The 19,636-nt window shown below is 45.9% G+C and overlaps 2 protein-coding genes across 4 annotated transcripts; both read right to left on the bottom strand.

The window, feature by feature from the left end:
- Positions 1–709: 709 nt before the first annotated feature.
- Positions 710–5,156, bottom strand: LOC111139678 (receptor for activated C kinase 1). Its single transcript, XM_022492025.1, has 8 exons — positions 4,915–5,156; positions 3,799–3,970; positions 3,131–3,278; positions 2,802–2,897; positions 2,278–2,388; positions 1,729–1,869; positions 1,223–1,333; positions 710–822 (listed from the first exon to the last, which is right to left on the bottom strand). Exons 1-8 carry the CDS (start codon positions 5,021–5,023, stop codon positions 757–759), a joined length of 954 nt encoding a protein of 317 aa, XP_022347733.1. The 5' UTR covers positions 5,024–5,156; the 3' UTR covers positions 710–756.
- Positions 5,157–12,992: 7,836 nt separating this feature from the next.
- Positions 12,993–19,304, bottom strand: LOC111139677 (tripartite motif containing 52). Of its 3 annotated transcripts, none has more exons than XM_022492022.1 (2): positions 17,940–19,304; positions 12,993–13,266 (listed from the first exon to the last, which is right to left on the bottom strand). In XM_022492022.1, the coding sequence occupies exons 1-2, from the start codon at positions 18,732–18,734 to the stop codon at positions 13,105–13,107; spliced, it is 957 nt and encodes a 318-aa protein (XP_022347730.1). In that variant the 5' UTR covers positions 18,735–19,304; the 3' UTR covers positions 12,993–13,104. The 3 variants fall into 3 exon arrangements, with proteins under 3 accessions (XP_022347730.1, XP_022347732.1, XP_022347731.1); XM_022492024.1 differs by having other exon boundaries at positions 13,199–15,011; XM_022492023.1 differs by lacking the exon at positions 12,993–13,266 and adding an exon at positions 14,956–15,167.
- Positions 19,305–19,636: the final 332 nt, after the last annotated feature.

Genomic DNA, 19,636 nt, shown 5'->3' on the forward strand with positions numbered 1-19,636 from the left:
ACTCATCCCCCAGCCCCATCTGAATGACCTACAGGTTTTTTTTTAATTGAAACTCTTTTTAGGACGTACTTGAGATTGTTTCCTGCTTTACGTAGATCACTGCTTTGAGGCTTTTAAGACTATGGTTTTTCCAAGAATCTTCACATTTTCATAATCTCTGTCATTTTATCTAGTTGAAATACCATAAAAGCTGGAGAGGTCTCATTACCATTAGGAGTTGATAGAAAAGGAAATGGAAAATCTGTACAGGCTACATCAACATGTTCCATGTTACTCCTCTGCCATTTGAGAAAAAAGCCTGCTGTGACTTATTTACAAATACCTGCAGACCACGCTACAATTTTTAATGTCCAACAATGGAAGGAGTAAAAAGTAATGATTAAGCAGCAGTTCTTCTCATGAGAGTTGTTTCATCATAGATCAAGGATTCAAAAATCTCCAACAAAAAGACCCAACCTGACAGCCTACCCTAACCTGAGGTGTTCCGGAATATCTTCTTTTATAATACCGCTTTGAGCAATGACAAAATGCCTATTTGTTCAATTATTTCTTACGTGTTAGAAGCTAGAACTGAGGTTTTACTAATCCTGAAGAACATTTTCTCCAGACTTAAGGGAGGCCTAGAAGATGTATAGCTAAGACACAGGATATTGTGATACAGCGCAGCATTACAAAGTAGCTTTTTTGCTTATTAGAAAAAGACACTTTCTAAAAGTCAGAAAATCAATGTTTTATTCCTAAAGCTCTACCATATTTCTAACGGGTGCCAATGGTCACCTGCCACACACGCACCAGGTTGTCTGTGTAGCCAGCAAACAGAGTCTGCAAGGGAGAAAGGATAGCAACAGATCATGTCAGAGCCACAGAACACTACATTTCTAATAAGGATGGCCTTTCTTTTAAAATTCCTAGTCTTCTAACCACCAGGTTGTAAGTGGTATGTATTCTAGAGAAGGCAACGGCTAGTATATTAAGGAGTCATACTTTTGTAAAATGGTTAAGTCATCTAAGGTGTTAACTGAAGGCAGATAATCACTGACTGCTATATCAATTTACCTTCCGATGTGGGAAGATGTACTCTATTCACTGACACAGCTAATCTGGTCCTCCCAAATCACCCTGGCAAATTTTGTCATTTTAACTTTATGTCAAAGATACACCAAGGACATAAAGGGAGAGAGAAATGGTAGAAGCCAGGTCACTTAGGGAGAGACCTACTTACCTGGCCATCAGCAGACCAGGCCAGAGAGGTACACTGAGGTGGCTCTGCCTTGCTGCTCGTACTGATAACTTCTTGCTTTAGTTCGTCTACAATGATCTTGCCTTCCAAGTCCTGAGGAAGAGGAAAAAAATCCGGATAAGGATAGACTCTACTACAGGCATCTCTGGGTGCAGGGCAGGGGGAAAGAGGCTGAGGATGTTGCTGAACAGCCTAAAAATGCACAGGACTGCCTCTCTTCCTCCCCTCCAGAACAACCTAGACCAACATGTCATTTATGCTGAGGTTGAGTAAGCTGTAATTTGCCATCCCTTTTAGCAGGCAAGTATCTGCCACCACTGTAAATTCCAATCATGGGAAGCTGTTAACTTGCTCTTCCTGGAGTTCCACTGATAGCCCCACGGTTCAAGAAGCTTGAATCCCATCCGTGGCAAATCAGGAACTCACAACACTGCTAGGGCTCAGAGAATACAGCCAGGTGCTCAGCCTTAACTGTAGCCCACACTCACCCAGATCTTGATGCTGGGGCCCGTAGCAGCACAGAGCCAGTATCGGTTAGGACTGAAGCACAGGGCATTGATGATGTCCCCACCATCGAGTGTATAGAGGTGTTTGCCTTCGTTGAGATCCCACAGCATGGCCTGGCCATCCTGGAAAGAGAAGGGAGTGACCAAAGCAGTATGCAACCTATTCCAGATGTTAATGGTTTCAAAATTCCGTCACTCCCCCCAACAAATGTCCCCAAAGCTAATGATTCAAATACCAGTATTTACCTGAGTGCCTTTCCTTTAATCCAGGAAACCTCACCAACCCTGCAACATCCTGACAACTTTTAAGTAAACCACTACAATTAGTTCTGAAAACTGAAACTTCCTAATCAATAGCTTCAAAAAATCAGCTTTACTGAAAACAATCTTTTTGTTTCAAAGAGTATGCCTTATTTGTGTCATTTCTAGAAAGCAATCTTAAGAAATACTTATTCGTGGATTACTATCTCATTAAGTATTCTTTGTAAAACGCTGTCCCCCACTGAGTAGTAACTCCCAGTTCCTGAATACCTTCCCTCCAGAAGCGCAGAGGGATCCATCTGGAGAGACAGTTACAGTGTTCAGGTAGCCCGTGTGGCCGATGTGATTGGTTTTCAGCTTGCAGTTCGCCAAGTTCCATACCTAGGTTTGGGACATTGGGGGGTAACAGGTGAAAACACTGGTTCTGAATCCACTGGGGTCAGGAGGGCTCAAGACAGACAAAAAGGCACAGCACCTTATTTAAAAGCACTCAAGGACAGGGTGGCCATTTTTCATTCTATCAGTAACAAAAAGGTTCAAAGAATCTGGATCACCCAAGGACAATTAAGATTAAAAAAGATTAACAAATGTTCTGTGTTGCTTTATGAGGGCCATGGGCTTAATTAGCTACCTCAGAGCAAGTTATCAAAAACTAATGACCTGTATTTAGAAGACAGCAATAGGAAAAGCCAACTGAAGGACAAAGCTTTCAAAGTTAGAGCCTATGACCACCTGGGAGGCAGTGGGAGCACACTGTGGCTAGTAAAGGCCCTACACCCTGGTTCCACGCTCACCTTGACCAGCTTGTCCCAGCCACAGGAGACAATAATGGGATTGCTGCTATTGGGCGAGAATCGGACACAAGATACCCACTCCGAATGGCTTTCATCCTGCAAAGGACAGAAAAGAAATCAGGAGAAACTGTCTTGTCCCTATGAAACCAGAACCCCACCACGCCCCCTTCCCTTACTTACATGGAAAGTATTCATACCCCCAGAACCCAAACCTTAATATTAACAAAACTCCTTTAGAGTCCAGGCCAGGCTTGAAATCACCACATACTGCAAAAGTTAAGAGGAGACAATCTTCAATACGTGCTTGCTGCATGTGCCTTCACGGTTACCTGGACAGTATATTTGCATACACCCAGAGTATTCCACAGCTTGATAGTTTTATCTCGGGAGCCAGAAACAATTTGCCGGTTGTCAGAGGAGAAGGCCACACTCAGCACATCCTTGGTATGTCCTACAAATCTGCGTGTGGTGGTACCCCTGAGGAGGAGGACTTGGTCAGTCTCTAAATGCCACAAACATCCTTCCACGTCACACTGTTTCCCTGACCTTGTTCCTGTCTCACTGGGGCTGCCATTAATCACATGATCCTGGAAATGGGTCTGATCACAACAGGCATCCCTTCAGAATTGCAGGACATGTCCTCACTCCCACGTGGGGATTGGCTGACAATGTCATCTGTCATCACTGGGATCCTCCATTATGCCTGACGATCCAAAGACTGAGCTCCCAAGCTAACCAGCTTCAAACACTCGCCTACTCCCAACCACAGTGTGGGGAAAAAGTGCTCAACCGCCCACCCCTAACAATTCTGCCTAACTAATTAAAACTAGCAAGGATGGAAACCTAACAACCCCAACCAGCTTTTCTATGTACTCTCTTGCCTCACAGTTCCCCCAGTGAACCTCACTGTCCCTTGGAAACCACCTCCCAACAGCATCTACCTCATTTCTGCTCAGCTTTTTCCCACTGCCCCGGAGGTAAATGAGCAGCTACTTGCGTTGTGAGATCCCAGAGACGAAGGGTTCCATCCCAGGAGCCGGAGAGGGCAAACTGGCCATCTGAGGAGATGACTACATCACTGACAAAGTGGGAATGACCCCGAAGAGCACGCTGAGGGATGCCATAGTTTGTCTCATCCCTGGTCAGCTTCCACATGATGATGGTCTTATCTAGGGGAGGTTAAGAGAGAAACCCAGTGAGGAAATCCCATAGCCACTTGCTGATAATCCAGGATCCCTCAAGGTCATTGCTGGACTCAAAAGATAACAAATTAAAGACACTCAAGGGCGGAGGAGAACCACAGGCTAAGAACTGTTAGTAGTCAAGGGCAAGCGACTGGCTATTTAGAAAGGAGTCAAGCAGAACTATGTAATGCCACAAAAATTAAACTCAGGGGTGCAGAACTTGATTAGACTATGGATGCCCTCTTCTAATATTCGGATCAACTCACCATCTCTTGAGTCTGCTCTGAGGTCTAAACCATGAACACTGCCGCTTGGGTATGGGAAGACGAGCTATGGGATTCCTACAACTGCTGCTGGAAAGCTGCCTTACACGCCGTGGGACTGGTTGCTTTCACTGAAACGTGTTAGGCTCAGCAAGATTTCCAATTAAGCGCCAAACATTATCCTGGCCCCAGACTACTTTTAATATTGGGTGGGGTGGGGTGGAAGGCACGGGCCAGCAAGGAGACTGGAGTTACGACGTTCCCGTGGAGTCCATCCACTACCCACTACGCACAGGGCCGGGCGGAAGCTCAGAAACAGCCTCTGGATCTCAGCACAGGCACTCAGATGGCATGTTGGGTTCATCACCGCCCCGCCCGACTCCGTAGGCTCCTGTGCACGCTCAGCCACACCTGTGAGAAGGTGGGCAAGAAAGAAAACCCAACCCTGCAATCCTCCTGCCAGCCACGAGCTGATAGATCTCCATCTCGGCCAAGTGGGATGTCTCACGGGCTTGTCCGGGCTGAGGCCTAGGGCCGGGGCCGCATACCGCAACGCACACCCGAACCGAGTTTTCCAAGCAGCCAACTCGCACGCCACTGACAACTCTAGGAGACGCGCGCAACCCCCCGACCCCTCGATCCTCTGCCCCGCACCTTAGCTCGTACCTCGAGAGGCGGACAGTATCATGTCCGGGAACTGGGGAGTCGTGGCGATCTGAGTCACCCAGCCGTTGTGGCCCTTGAGGGTGCCACGAAGTGTCATCTGCTCAGTCATGTTGGCGGCGAGTGCGGGTGTCGCCGAGGCGACAAGGATGGAGCTGGATAGTTCAGAGAGACTAGCAGCACAGCCGCTCCCGCCGCGGCCCTGCAGAGGAAAAGGGAGAAAAGGCCCCCGCCGGAACCGGAAATACCCGCCCGTTCGAACAAAAATGGCGGCCCCCGTCGTTCACTTCTGCTTAAGATGGCGGCGCCACGTAGGTTAAAGGGCGAGTTGAAATGACAAAACCTCATGGTCCTCTCTGCGACGCAACATAGTTTGGCAGTGTTATATAAAAACATGCTGAAACAAACTCCACCAAGTGTTTAAAAAGGCCCTCAAACGTCCACGGGGGATGGTGTGTAAGAAGCGGAAGAGTAGAAGTGCACTGCACGTTCCCGGAAGGATCGCCCGGCGCCTTTACTGCCCCCACGTGGCGCAGCGCGAGCGCCGCCCTTTCCGCTTGCAGCTCGGCTTCATTTTGAGGTGAGAACTGCGAGGAAGGGTAAGCAATATGAAAAATGTAGTGCTCGGTTTTTAAAGTGCACTGCTCAGGTGAACTGTTAAACCCTGACGGATTGCCATCGCAGAGGGCGGCTGCTCCCTCAGGAGGTTTTTGCTCCGAGGAAATTGGCTAAGCCACTCCCTGTCCGGAAGGAGTTAGTGCAGGCGGAGGTTCAGGCACGAATGGGTTACGGAGCGGAAAACCAGCGAGGAACGAAAAACTGGCTTGTGGGCTCCTTGTCGGCCACCCAGCTCTCGCCGGGGCAGGAGTGCGGAGAGCCGTCGCAGAAACAAAAAGGAGAGGAAAGGCCTCCGGGCTCTGACTTCTGGGGACTCGGGTGGAAAGCCGGCTTTGAGCCTCACCACCTCACAGAAAGGTCGGCGGGTCTGGGGGTCCAGGCGTATCCCCTCAGACTGGGAAGCAGTGGAACATGGCTCCCAGGCTGCTTACCGGCCTCCCGTATAACCGCATGGTACGTGAATATGTGGTGCCTCCCACTACCGCATATCCTTGCTGTTAAGAGACGACGCTGGCAGACGGCGCCCTTGTCACAATTTTTTTTAAGGGGAAGATGCATAGACCAGAGTGACAGCAGTCGCTGTCATCTATGCAAAATAAGGGGGGAGGGGATTATACGTAAGTATTTATTTTCTGTTTGTAACACGTGTTAAGTTTCACATTTGTGAAAGGAGGTTGGAAATAATATTACCCACCAAAAATGGTGTTGAGGAGAGTAAATGAGTTAAGATAGGTAAAGTGCCCAGAACAATGTCTGGCAGAATGAATGCAGGCAAACTTAAACTCCCTAGCACCTTTTGGGTACCAGGTTCTGTTTTAAGTCTTGTGGGATACAGCTGTGATAAAGATGGTGAGGAGCTGGTTTTCTTGGAGTTTACATTTGCTGGGGTGAGCGGATAGGAGACTGAGAGGGAAATTGGAGCAACGAGAGAAAGGAGAAGTAGGAGACAGCCCTGTGGATATATGGGAAGATAAGATTTCATAAGAGAACTCGTATGGCAGGGGCGGGGGAGGGGAGAAGGAGTCAGTGCCAAAAGTCCTGAGCTGGAGTGTGGGGGCTTCGGAAAACCAAACAGTGAGATGGAGGTGAGGAGCAGTTGACAGAGGGCTAGCAGGCTTGGCGAAGGGCCATGGCTTCTCAGGGTGGGGTCCTGTGTTTCATGGGTCCCTGTTACCTGTCTCCATAACACCCCTAGTTAGCTGCCTTTTCTTTTTTCCAACACTGAACTTGAACTGGACCCCAACTCAACACCCATGATTTGTTTGTCCTGTGGTCATGGGAGACCCACACCGATATCCAGCTTGCTGTTCATAGCTCCAGTCATGCCAAGTACTCTGGGCGGTTGGGACAAATGGAGGGGTGAGAGATTTCATGCATTTTCCAGTGCAGATGCACAGCGCAAACACTCCCCTGGCTGTTGGCCTATATATGCAGAGGATTTGCTCTCAGTTCAAGAACACATGCATGTTCTTGATCTCCTACTCACACTCTAAAGAGATCATTGCTTAGTCATATCATGTGTCTCCTCTCCCCGCCCCCCCCCGCCACCCTGGAGAAATCTTATTTGGCTCTCTGTTTTCTTGAATTTTGCGAGGGAGCCCCTGTGGAATCGGCGTCCCTGAAGTAGGGTCAGTAGTACAGGTTTATTTTGTTTTGTCTGTCTGTCTGTCTGTCTGTCTACCTATCACAGAGAGAGCACAAGCAGGGGGAATGGCAGGCAGAGAGAGAAGCAGGCTCTGTGCTGAGAAAGAGCTCATGTGGAATCATGACCTGAGCCGAAGGCTGATGCTTAACCAACTGAGCCACCCAGGCATCCGCAGGAGTACAGGTTTAACATGAGCCTCCAGGTTTCTCAGGCTTGCTTAAACCGGTCGGTTCCCAGGCTAGCCCTGCCCTCCCCAGGCCCCTTCTGCGGGGGTGGGGGGTCGGGGAGGCCCTTCCCCAAGTCCTCCCCTCAGGCTGCCAATACCAGACCAAGATTTCTGTAGCTGTTTTTGGCCTCCAGCAATTCCGCGGGCCCCTCCCTACACCGGCCTCTTACTCTTTGAGACAGTTCTGGCAGCTCCCCCTCCTGCTGGGCCAAGGGAGGAATTCGGGTTTTGCCTTGGAGCCCACCAGCACCGATATGGCAATGCCAGCGGAGGAGAGGGAGAAATGGAATGTAGTAGACTTCCTGAACAACCAGACCACAGGATTGGGCTTTCTACCTTGAAGTTTCCCTCCAGTCACTGCCTGGCTTCTTTTCTCTTGGAGAGGATGCCGGCAAGCCATAAAACCACTGAGGGGGCCTTCCTGAATGGAGGGAGGCCTGGCCCTGACTCTCAGGACACTTTGGTGTAGCTAGGTGTAGAGATGGGGTGCAGCGGCAGCCTTCCCCTCAGCCCAAGTTGGAGTTGAGCCCCACACATGCCTGTTTCCCTCTCAGCCCCCTGGCTCCCTGCTAGGCATATGGGCCCACCTGGACTACTCTCTCCTCAAGCCTGGCCCCTTCCAGAGGGAGGACTAATCTCAGCGGCTGGATGCATTTTAGGAATAAGCTTCACACTTCCCACAACAGTCTGCTGCCTCTGTAGGCATCGTTGGGGGGCCTCAGGGCCTTTTCCTTCCAGGTGTCTTTGATCTGGCATCTTGAAGGTGGAAACCTGCTGGAGGGCCCCACCCAACCTTGGGAGAAATTGGGGAAAGTTACTCTGCCTAGTTGTTCTGCTCCTCAGGCCACCCCTCTAGTAAGTTCCCCACCCACTTCTGGTCCTGTCTCCTGGGCTGCCTGTTTTCTCCCATGCCCCCATTGGCACCACCTTCATTCGCCAGACAAGGAGAAATTTCTAAGGATCCCTGTCTCACCATTCCTTTTCTGGTGGCAATCCCTAAGATTGACACAGCTGGAAGAAGTCCCTCTGGTTTCCCTGCTAGAGGCCTATGACCTCTCTTGTAGGAACAGAGGCCTCTATTCCCTCCTGCCAGCATTCAGGAGGTGAAAAAGGTCTTCCCTTCAATGAGGTGGTGAGGACTACTGTGGGAGATAGGGGAGGGGCTTGGGAAAGAGGTGTGGCCAAGACCAGAGGGCTTCTGTCAGCTAAAGCAAGTGGCTTCCCTTCATTTTGCTGTTCCTCCACAAATTGTGTGGTTGGCATTGGCATGCACCGTATTCCTTTTGTGGGTACACTGGCCCTCTGCTTCTCCATCTGTCAGTTCTCTCAGAATGCACACATTGTTCTGCCTGGAAGCCCACCATATCCCACCCTCACTTTTCTTCGTTAATCTAAGCTTCCTTGAGGTCTCAATTCAGGTTGCCGCCTCAAGGAAACCCTCTGTGACCTTCGAGTCTAGGTTAGGCTCCTTGTTTCCTGTCCTCATAGTGATGGTGTTTGGGGCCTTCATAGCTCTTAGCTCAGTTTGCCCTTATTTGAATCCCTCAGGGCTTTTTCTCGGTGCCCTGAGGTCAGGGACTGATGGTCTGTTTGGGCTGCTGCATCCTCTGGTAGAGGGTTTGGTTGTGGAAGATTCTAATCTTGGTGACTAGCCTCATAGGCTAAGTAGTTAAGGGCAGGTAGTTAAAGGGTGTTCCAGGCAGAGGGATCATCATGGGGAAGAGGTGTTAGAGTGGTTTGCATGCAGAGGTTTGGGAGATGGTTTCAAATGGAAAGGTAGGGGAGAGTGAAACCCAAGTTGGTTGGGGAGCCCCTATTAGGAAGGAGTTGATTAGAAAGGAATTTTGTCCTGAAGCCTCTAATTGTCTCTTTAGGATTGTCTAATCCCTCTCCTGCTTAGACTTGATTTTGCTGACAATCATTTGTTGTCAGAATGGAGGGTAGGTTGGAAGAGTAAGACTAGAAACAAGAATCTAGAAGCTGGACAGGAGGGTCTGTAAGGAGGGTCATGAGAGTCCTATAAAAGGAGGCACTGAGGACTTTCCATTGGCCATATGAGTGATCAAGTCAACATCTCTAATCCATCTCTCTCCTCCCTATCCCACCTTCTTCACTCCAGTATCTAGAATTGGGCTCTGATTAAAGAAACTGTTTCATGATTGAGGCCTAAAGAATTAAGCTCAAAAAGGTTGGAAGGCAACATGGGAAGTTCTTTTCTTATTGTAGGTTCTATTCCATTCCTGGTGAGAGGTAGGGATGTGGTAAATCACTGCCAGGAACAGATGTTACAAAAAATCACCTATCATTTCTTTATGTGTCTTGATAAATATTTAGTGTCCACTTTAGGCAGAAATCTGAGGTCTAATAGTCCCCTAGAAAGCATCTAAGGCATTCTATTGGGTTTTCCCCAGGAGATGGGACTGTGGGATTCCCCAGGCCCTAGGTGCTTCAGCAGATATGCAGTCAGAGGTTGTGGAAGTGGGCATGATCCAGGCAGGTCTGGGCTGTAGTCCAGGCAGAATTATAAACATGCTAGGAGAAGGCAAGCCTCTGGCTTGTTAAAGGATTTAAAACACCCTTAGGTGGTAGGGAGAAACAAACAGAAGGTGACCCAAGGTGTCTTTTTTCAGCTTTTTACCTGGAAGAGAATTTGGTAAGTAGGGTTGGGAGAATATGTTGAAATGGAACTTTGAGGCTGGCTGGCTGAAGAGAAGAGAGTCCTTCATGCTTATACTTGGGTTAAAGCGCCAGAGCTTGCTGAGAAATTCCATCCTTTGCTGGTGCGGGGAGAGAGAGAAATCTATGTGCTTAGGGAATGGCAGACAAAAAGGGGGTGTGACCTCCAGGGATCCTCTTGCAGGTGGCCTTGGTCTTTCATTTTTGTGGAACTCTGCTTTGGTACCAAGTGGAATTGTCAATCAAGTCTCTGATGAACTCTGCATCTGAGTCTTTTAGGATGGGGTAAAATATTAGGAAGGGCTAAGCTATGGAAGAATAAGAATAAGCCCCTCCCTGTTGTTTTAAGGCTGTTTTTAACTCAAATCTACTTAAGGCCATTTTCCTCCTTTTGGAGGCATACAGGTGGGGAGAAGAGTAGTAACTTAGAGGGCCATTTGCTTCCTTCTTTGCTGGTCTACTGTCACATCTTCAACTTCTAACGTGCCAAGATAAGCTATTTCCCCCTGCCCAGAGTACTTATACTGCTCTAAGGACTCTGGTTTGTAGGCAAAGACTATGATTAAAAGTTAAATTTGTCACCACTTCTAGCTCTCACAGTCTCTTCCTTTTCAGCCCTGTTATTCCTAAAACCTCTAACTTCCTTTTTTTCTCATTATCACTGCCAGTACACTACTTTTCCTTCTAGGACTCCTTGTTCTCTTTACCACCCTCTGTCAGGATCTGGGTGTGAGAGGAGAAAGGGGAAGAACCCACTTACCTCCTTTAATGCTAGGTTTTGCCCCACATCCCATTGTCAAAATGTCAGGCACCAAATAAAACCTTATTTATTCTTATATTCCTCCTATTTTGAGGCCCCAGTCCTGGCTTTTTTTTTGGGAAGAGGGTAACGCAGTTTGTATTTTACCTACTTCCTATTAGAGTTCTCCCCTGTCACATTTCTCACATGTGACCCACATGAATCACAAGTGGAACTGTTCAAGACCGTTTTAGTTAGGGGCGCCTGGGTGGCTCAGTGGGTTAAGTGTCTGCTTTTGGCTCAGGTAATGATCCCAGGGGCCTGGGATCGAGCCCCTCATCAAGCTATCTGCTCAGCTGGAAGCCTGTTTCTCCCTCCCTCTCTCCCGGTCTCTCTGCCTGCTTCTGATCTCTCTCTGTCAGAGATCTTACTTGTCAGAGATTAAATAAAATCTTAAAAAAAAAAAAAAAAAAAGACTGTTTTAGTCAGATTTTTAGAAAATACAAGAAGGCCTTCTTTTAAATATTTTCTTCCATGCTCCAAAATACCTTTGTGCCTACATCTCTTGATTGGGAAAAGAGTTGTCTCACTTCTTTTTCATCATCCCTTTGGACTTGCTTCTACTCCTGAGAGTCCTAGAAAGGATCAGAATTCAACCTGGCTTCTTTCTGTGGAACTATACAATTCATTGTGATTTGATAGCCGCTAGCCATGTATGGCTATTTCAAATTAATTAAAATTAAATAGAATTAAAAATTTAATTCCTGAGTTGGACTAGACACATTTCAAGAGCTCAAGCTCAAGGTAGCTATCAATACCTACTATGTCAAACAGCACAGACTCAGAACAATTCCACTGTTGCAAAGTCCTTTTAGACTTCGTACAGTAGGCGGTCTTGTGTCCCCCTTTTTGTTATCCTGTTTTATCAGTTGATAAATATTTGTAATAACTTCACTGTTACAGGATAGCTTTCTGGGGTGGGGGGTCAGGGATTGGGGGTGGGGAATAGCATAGAATCTCTAGGTCCTATAAAGATTTCTGGAGGCATGGCGTAGGGGCCAGAGGTTGATGGCCAGTGGCAGAAGAGACTAGGTTTTAAGGAAGTGCTTTAGGAGTTGATGTTATATTGTATTAATCCAGGGCCATACACAGCCAACAGGAGCAGACAGGTTCTGGTTTTATAAGTTCTGCATAATACTTAAAAACCAAAGCAAAAATGGGTCTCCTGGGTGGCTCAGTGGGTTAAGCCTTTGCCTTCTGCTCAGGTCATGATCTCAGGGTCCTGGGATCGGGCCCCACATCGGGCTCTCTGCTCAGTGGGGAGCCTGCTTTCCCCTTTCTTTCTCTACCTGCCTTTGCCTTCTGCTCAGGTCATGATCTCAGGGTCCTGGGATCGGGCCCCACATCGGGCTCTCTGCTCAGTGGGGAGCCTGCTTTCCCCTTTCTTTCTCTACCTGCCTCTGCCTACTTGTGATCTCTGTCAAATAAATTAAAAAAAAAAAAAAAAAAACCCAAAACCAACAATCTGTCCTATGGCCCTGCTGAAACTGATGTTTGCTGAAGTGATTGCCTTATTAATCATTTCTAGATCTTCATTTCATATACTGCTTTATCTGTCATAGCCCTTGTTCTCCCAAATGGCAGTGACAGAGGCAGCTCTGGTTTAAAAAAAGGTTTGCTGACTCTGCCATCTGCTTGCCAAGAGCTGGAAGAAGTAGGAATCATATTAGTTAATCTGCTAAGACTATGTTTAATAATGTTCTAACTAGGTGGAGCTATTCTTCCACTGAACACTTAAACACCTAGCTCAGTCACAGGCTATAGGGCATAAGTAAAGCTGGTAATGGCACATCTGTGATTTGACCACTTTCCCTGAGTAGAGACCATTAGTTCTCAACTAATGATTCTGCTTCTCTCTCCCCTCTCCGTAAGACATTTGGAAATGTTGGGAGACATTTGTGGTTTTCACAACTGGTGGAGGGGTGCTACTTACATCTGATGGATAGAGTCCAGAGATGCTGCCAGGCATCCTACAGTGCACAGGACAGCCTCTCTCCCCCCAGAATAATTATCTTATCAAAATGTCAATAGTGCTGAAATTGAGAAACACTGGTCTAGATTATAGTGTGGATCAGTTCTTAAAGTCATGACTATTCATGAGGTCCAGACTCAGTGGGTAATAATTAAGGCTGGCAAGTGTCTATTAATTTGGGAAGGAAAAAAATAAGTAGTCAGTGGAACTGTGGTCTCCATAAAACTGAAGGGCAGGTATAACTGGAGGGTGTTTGACTACACTAGAAGGCTAAGAGCTAAGGTCATAGTGCAACTGGAGATGAGGACTTCAGATGTGTAGCAAGTCTGTATAAAGATGAGGTCCCAGGTACAGTCACAGGAGTAGCGAGGAGCAAGTTTAAACAGTCTGACTTGTGATACAGCAGTCAACAGCTGAACCTAGTAGGGAAAACATTCAATAAACAAATGAGTATCTGGTGAATATGGATATACTAGTTTTTCTCAACGTTTTTGTAACCCATAGCTCTACTTTTCATATACCTAAAAATCTCATACTCCCCCTCCTTCAGTGTTATTTAAAATTTCACAATTAAGTATCGTGACTAAAAATCAAAGCAACGGTAATTTTGGAAGCCAAAATTTATTCAGATGATGTGATAACCATGTCACTGTTAAGCCTTAACTTTTCTTTCCTGGGTGGTGTAGAAGATGTAACAAAACACAGGCTGCTTTAATAATATTCTGGTACTGTTTTCTCTCCAGAGCTAGATATACCCCCTCCCCCTCAGAAAGCTTTTAAGATGTAAAGAGAAAATGGAATAAATTCTTTTAATCTGTTTAGACATTTTACATCTCAGTTTCTCTAGAGTATTTATCTGGAAGTTTCTAGTCAAAACAATCAATCTTTGATTTCCACATACTCCTCCTGAAGTGCTGTCAGTGAGGACCAAGTATCAGTGAAAACATTTTTTCCAAAAGTTACCACAGGTAGGTTTTAAGAAAAACGTCAAGAACAATCACCCAAAATAGTTCTGGACATTTCATGCTTTTTTCTTGAAATAACATGAATCTAGTCCTTCAAATGGCCAAGCAAATTAGACATTTTTAGTACGAGTTTGCTATGTGTAGCTGGGTTTTTGGTAAGTTTTGCTTCAGGTATTTCAAAACAAGCGGGGATTGTTGGTGCTCGCCTTCTGACATTTCACTGTCAATGTATTTTAGGCTGCAGTGCATTAAATTCTGCTGAAAGTTTTAATTTTTGAAATTTTAAAAGTACAGATTCTCTTTAGGTGGTATTCCAAAATCAGACATGTTGTTTTGCATTGGTATTCCAAAATCATTCTGTCCACAAATTCAGCTGAATACAGTTCTTTGACAACCAAGGAACCTCAGTATGTAACAGAAAATACTCTTCAACAGGATTCTCAACAGATCTTCAAAAATCAAGGCAAACTGGGATCAAATCTACTGTTTTTCACAAAGGTTACACTGACAGCAAGGTGAAGATTTCCAGTAGATTATGGGCCAGTTGATGGAAGTTGATGCTTGGTGGTGATTGTTATAGTACATCTTAAACACAGTTTTCTTCAGTTTTGCCAAAAACCCAGATCTAAGACACTACTGTAATGTATACCCTTATAATATTAAAACTTTCTTCCAACTCAGTTCATTTTGTACAGCTTCAAAAATACTGTCTTTAGTGGTCAAGTATTAGGCTTGTGAAACCAGCATACTCACAGTTTTTAAAGCCTATTTTAAACATAAGCAAAGCACATTTTTATCAGATTCTTCTCAACTAAGCAAAGAAGGATGAGCTGAAGTTTTTAAAACTTGAAGTTTGATATACTCAGTCATCAATCCAGAGTTAAGACTGCAGGAAGTAGATGAAGAAAGTCTGGAATTCCTCAATTTCCTCTTAAAGTTGCGGCAGCACTTGGAATGCAAGGCTTCAAAAGTTTCTCCATTTTTTTCTCCTTTGCAATTAAAAGGGCTATTTAATGTTGTGCTTTCATAGCCTTTGAAGATTGCTGTTAATATTCCAATACTGTCCAATCTTAAAGCTGCAGAGAATTGTGCTTTGCAGGATACTCCAATATTTTTATAGCGTAAATTTAACACTGTTTGGCATGGTGTCACTGGCCAACATTTTCAGGTAACTCAATTGAAGAAGTTGACCCTATCTTCTGCGTCATAATGTGAATATATACTTCATAAAAGCCTCAAAAAAAATTTTGGCTGCCATCTTTAGCTACCTCAAAGGAGAAAACAGAAAAAGGAGTACTGATGATGGAAGCATCTGGTCCCTCTTGGAGAACGATGAGTGATTTTATTGGCGGCAGCTGGGTGGCAGAGCAATATAGGCATCCAGTTATGCCTGAACCCCAAAAAGTGAAATCTTTGTTCATTTCCTTTTTATACACCCATCTGCCGCCTAAAACCTGACACCATTTAATGGTGCCCTTGGTCAAATCTAAATGATCTTACTTTTCATAATCCTCTGATTCTAGCTTGAAGAGTCAAGATGAACTCTAACTTATGGGATGGACAAAATGGAAGATGTAAATAAGTAAGCTTTCAGAGCTAAAAAGCCTCTTTTTATACAAAATTAAACTTTAAAAAAACATTGACCTCAAAACAATATAACTGTCTTGGATATGTTATAAAAATAGCAGTATAAATAGCACCATACCCACAGTGAACATATGTAGTTACCCAACCTGTCCAACTTCATTAATTATAGGACTTACTCTGAACGCTTCTTGTTCTGTCTTTGTACTCCCACCAGCAAAGGAGTTCTTTCCAACTTTATTTCTTAAGAAATATTTTTTCTTTTTAACATTACAACGCTAATTTTATAAACTATACAATTTTATAAACTATAACTCTCCCCATATCTGCAGCGCTAATAAAATTTGTGGAGGGAGAGAATGCCTTTCTCTCCTATTTCTAAAAATCACTGACTAGTCCTTGAGTCTATGAGTGACAACACCCTACTCAGTTCCTAAAACTAAAAAGCTTGCTTACCTCCAAAGTAGATAAAAAATGTGTTGAATTGGTAGCTGTCAAGAATACACTCTAACCAGAACTGTGAGAAGGGTAATGCATAATATTAAATAAACATATACAAAAATAGTTTATTATGTTAACTATTGTTATTAGAGTTTATTCAGTAAAATTCTAAGTTATGCTCCTGTAATGTGTATGTTGACCAATGAAAGGCAGTAACAAAACAATGTCATCAATTACTAAGTTTATACATACATAAAAAATTTTTACCTCTTCGGTATAATTCTATGTGTGGCAATACCACCTACCTAAATTGTGGTATGTGTTTGAAAATAAAAGTTAAATTTCCTTTTAAATACTCTATATATTTTGAAAGGGATTATCTCCAATTTGTTTTACTTGGTTTTGGTGTTTATATTTACTGGTATGCTTTATAAGTAACCCCTCAAGTTTCAAATGAGTATTCTCTGGCTTCCCAGGTTGAAAAGACCATCTCTCCTGTTTAAATTGGCTTTCAGTTAAAATTTTGGTTTCAGAATCCTTACAGAAAATTCTAACAGAGGACTGAAAAGTTACCTCCTTACATAAGTGGCAGTGTGCTAAAACCCAGAAGTATAGGACATAGTTTCTCCTGGCAGCAACTTCTGTTACCCTGGGAAAAGCATGGTGCTAGGATTTGTCCGTAAAGTCAAGTTCATATGATGAAATTAGCAGTGATTTGTAGTTAAGATTTGTGTCTTATGTGTCCATTTACCAGTAACTATAAGTTGAAGGGTAATGATAATAGCAAATATATGATGTCTTAGGACAGTGTTCTGGTTATGTTTTAACTGCAATCCAGAATAAGCAATACATTTTACTCTCAAGACTAAGTATATACACGTGTACATAGAAAAGTTTCAAAAGACAGTGTTTTCTTTAGTGTGTTCCATGCACTCTGATATTTTCTGTTTAATATTAAAGTAATGCTGGTCATGACCCATTTATTTTAAGACCCACTAATTGGTCAATCCCCATATTTTGGAAACCGCTACTCTAGGAGAACATGAGATATTTTATAAACTATAAAGCACACCAAGATGTGAGCAGCTGCTAATATTCAGGACAAAACTTTCATGGGCCTGAGACATCCTCCTTCCTTGGGTACTGCTACGAGTCCCATTCACCTAGGCTTTTGGTAAGAAAGACAATACTCCAGCTGTCATTGAGACAACCCTGTAATACTCCGATCAGGAAAGCAATGTATTAATCAAATCAGAACCCAAAGAAAAGACAACAAGCTAGAGGAAAATCAAAAAAAGCACACATTTGTTCAGTGCTTTATGGTTTATAAAATACTTTCACATACATGATCTCTTAATCTTAAGCCTAGGGAAAAATAATCTAAGAGGTAGAGACCTGCCCAAGATTAGACAGTAAGTGGCAGAGCCAGGTCATCTGATCCTCAATCCCTCACTCCTTTTACTGTGATAAAATACCAGGAAAGGAGAGTGATCAGGGCATGAAGCTTCTTCTGATCCATTAAAAAGATGTAAAAACATTTTTATATCCTCTGCCTCCCACTGTAGGGAAACTTTTCCCTATATCCATTGTTACAGAGGATGAGTAAGCAACCTCAGACTTTGGGAAGGGGTGTGGCCAGTTCCACTTAATTAGACCAGGCATTTCAGTCTACCAATACCAGTTATGTTTTTTCTGTATGTGTGTTTCTTCTCCAGTCATCTGTTTTGACATTGTGCTCTGAGGTCCCAAATGTCTATTATCTACAAGCTTTCTGTTCCTGTGTGTTAAGGGTCCTGGAGTCTTAGGTACAGACTCAAGACTCAACAGAGGGAAATCAAGAACTAGGGATATGTCACCTATACTGAGATTGAAAGGGAATAACAGTAGTATGTTTCTGGTGACTGTTGTGTCTTTGCTCAGCTTCCCCAGGGGAAGCCAATCAGCCTCAACCAATTTGCCTACCTATGCCCATCTTCACTACTGTGCCCTCATCTCTCACAGAAAAGAGGTTCAACTAGCAAGTACCCATCTCTCCCAGTTCCCCTTGTTTTCTCTCCACTCCCTTCAAGCCCTCACCCCCTTTCCCTCCTTGTGCCTCTCACCTTATACTGCACCACCTCCTCCAGCGGCACCACGCTGTGCTGTTTGTGGCTCCTGGATTCTCGGCACACCACACAGATGGCCTCTTTGTCCACCTCGCAGAAGAGCTTCAGGGCTTCCTGGTGTTTGGAGCAGATACCCTGATCATTCCCCCAGCTTCCTCGATAAGGAGTGGGGCACATCTGGCGAATTATCTGGACCATGTTGGCTAGCTGCAGGTTGGGACGAAAGTTGCGACGGGTAAAGCTCTTTCGGCACTGGGGGCAGGTGAACTGACGTAGAGGGGCCGGAGGATGCAGGTGGGTGTCAGGATGCAGCTCTTGGTCGTCCTCGTCGTATTCTTCCAGTATCTCCTCTTCTGGGTAGACGTCAATTCTCAGGTCATGCCTCAAGCCTCCCAGGTAATAGTCCCGGTCCTCCTCCTCCTCTTCTTCCTGGTCCCACACATAGTCCATGTTGTCCCTGACGCCGCCGTCACCAACCCAGAGTTCATAACCTTCTTGGTCCTGGAACACCTCCTCATCGGCATTGCCCTGGTACAAAACCTCTCGAATGGAGGTGTCCCATCCACCGATGGCCCCCTCCACGTCGTCGTCCTCGTCCTCCTCCCATTCATCTATCTCCACTTCTCTGTTTTCCTCATCATCCTTGCCCCACAGCTGGGTCACACACCCGCGGCAGAAGTTGTGCCCGCAGCCTATGGATACGGGATCCTTGAAGTAATCCAGGCAGATGGCACACACCGCTTCCTCCTGAAGGGTCTGCACGGGGTTAGGAGTAGTGGCATAGCCAGCCATTTTAGTGTGCAGCCTGTGGGTGTGGATGCCTCGGCTCGGAGCTGGGGAACTGCTTGCGGGCCTGCCCCCAAGCTACGCTTGTGACCCCAGGCTGTTCTCAACTCTGCTTTTCCTCCTCAGGCCTGAAAAGATGCCTGGCTCCCCTCCCGCAGGGTTTTCCCAGCTCAAGGAACGAAAGCCCTCCGTCCAGGATGCAGCCTCCACTTCCCTTTGAGGCTCAGAATGTACAACCAGATCCTGACACGTTTCTCGCTTCCCTCCGGGTTTGCCCGACCCAGCGGCGTCCTCAGGTGTCGACACTCCTCACCCAGCCCGAGGCGACAGAGAATGACGTAGGCGCTCTAACCCCCACTCGGGAAGGGTAGACTGAGCCGACGGAGGACCACATTCTCTATGATGCTGCAGGGGACGCCACAGCTGGGAGCGTGGCCGGCCATGTAGCCGGCCCGAAGAAAAAAAGACTGGTGAGAAGAGGCAGAGGTGGAAAGAGAATCTATTTACTCCCCCGAGTCGCGTTAGCGCCGCTTCAATTAGTAGGATAGAAAAGGCCCAGCAGTCTCTCAGCCGAACCAATACCCAGGAACCGACCGGAAGGAGGCGGAGTGCGGCGGCCAAGCTCGCATTCTCGTGCACTTCCGGCCCTTCTAGCCAGAGATCTTGGTGGTAGTAAGAACGCCCTCCTCTCGGAGGTCGCGCTCGGGGGCGTGGCCTGCGGAATGGCGGCGGGGTGGGGCTTGCTGCGGCGTGCAGTTACTGTGAGGTTAGGGGGACTCGCGTGGGGGCTCGCGTGCCTCCCTTTTCTCAAAACTAGTTAACCCTTTTATTGCTGCCTGAGGAGCCTCGGCCTCCTAGCCGGTTTTCTCCCGCTACTTTTACTCTGTGACCACTCAGTTACCTCAGAC

This window comes from Enhydra lutris, unplaced genomic scaffold (assembly GCF_002288905.1).
Source record: "Enhydra lutris kenyoni isolate GAN:26980312 unplaced genomic scaffold, ASM228890v2 scaffoldscaffold112, whole genome shotgun sequence".
Taxonomy (NCBI): domain Eukaryota; kingdom Metazoa; phylum Chordata; class Mammalia; order Carnivora; family Mustelidae; genus Enhydra; species Enhydra lutris.

Coding starts and splice junctions, on each gene's coding strand:
- LOC111139678 (XM_022492025.1), bottom strand. CDS start 5,023: ATGACTGAGCAGATGACACTTCGTGGCACCCTCAAGGGCCACAACGGC. Junction 2,898..3,130: donor TATGCAAATATACTGTCCAG/GTAACCGTGAAG, acceptor TGTCCTTTGCAG/GATGAAAGCCATTCGGAGTG. Junction 1,334..1,728: donor GCCCCAGCATCAAGATCTGG/GTGAGTGTGGGC, acceptor CCTCTTCCTCAG/GACTTGGAAGGCAAGATCAT.
- LOC111139677 (XM_022492022.1), bottom strand. CDS start 18,734: ATGGCTGGCTATGCCACTACTCCTAACCCCGTGCAGACCCTTCAGGAG. Junction 13,267..17,939: donor AGGAGGTGGTGCAGTATAAG/GTGAGAGGCACA, acceptor TTTCCCTACTAG/GTTCAGCTGTTGACTGCTGT.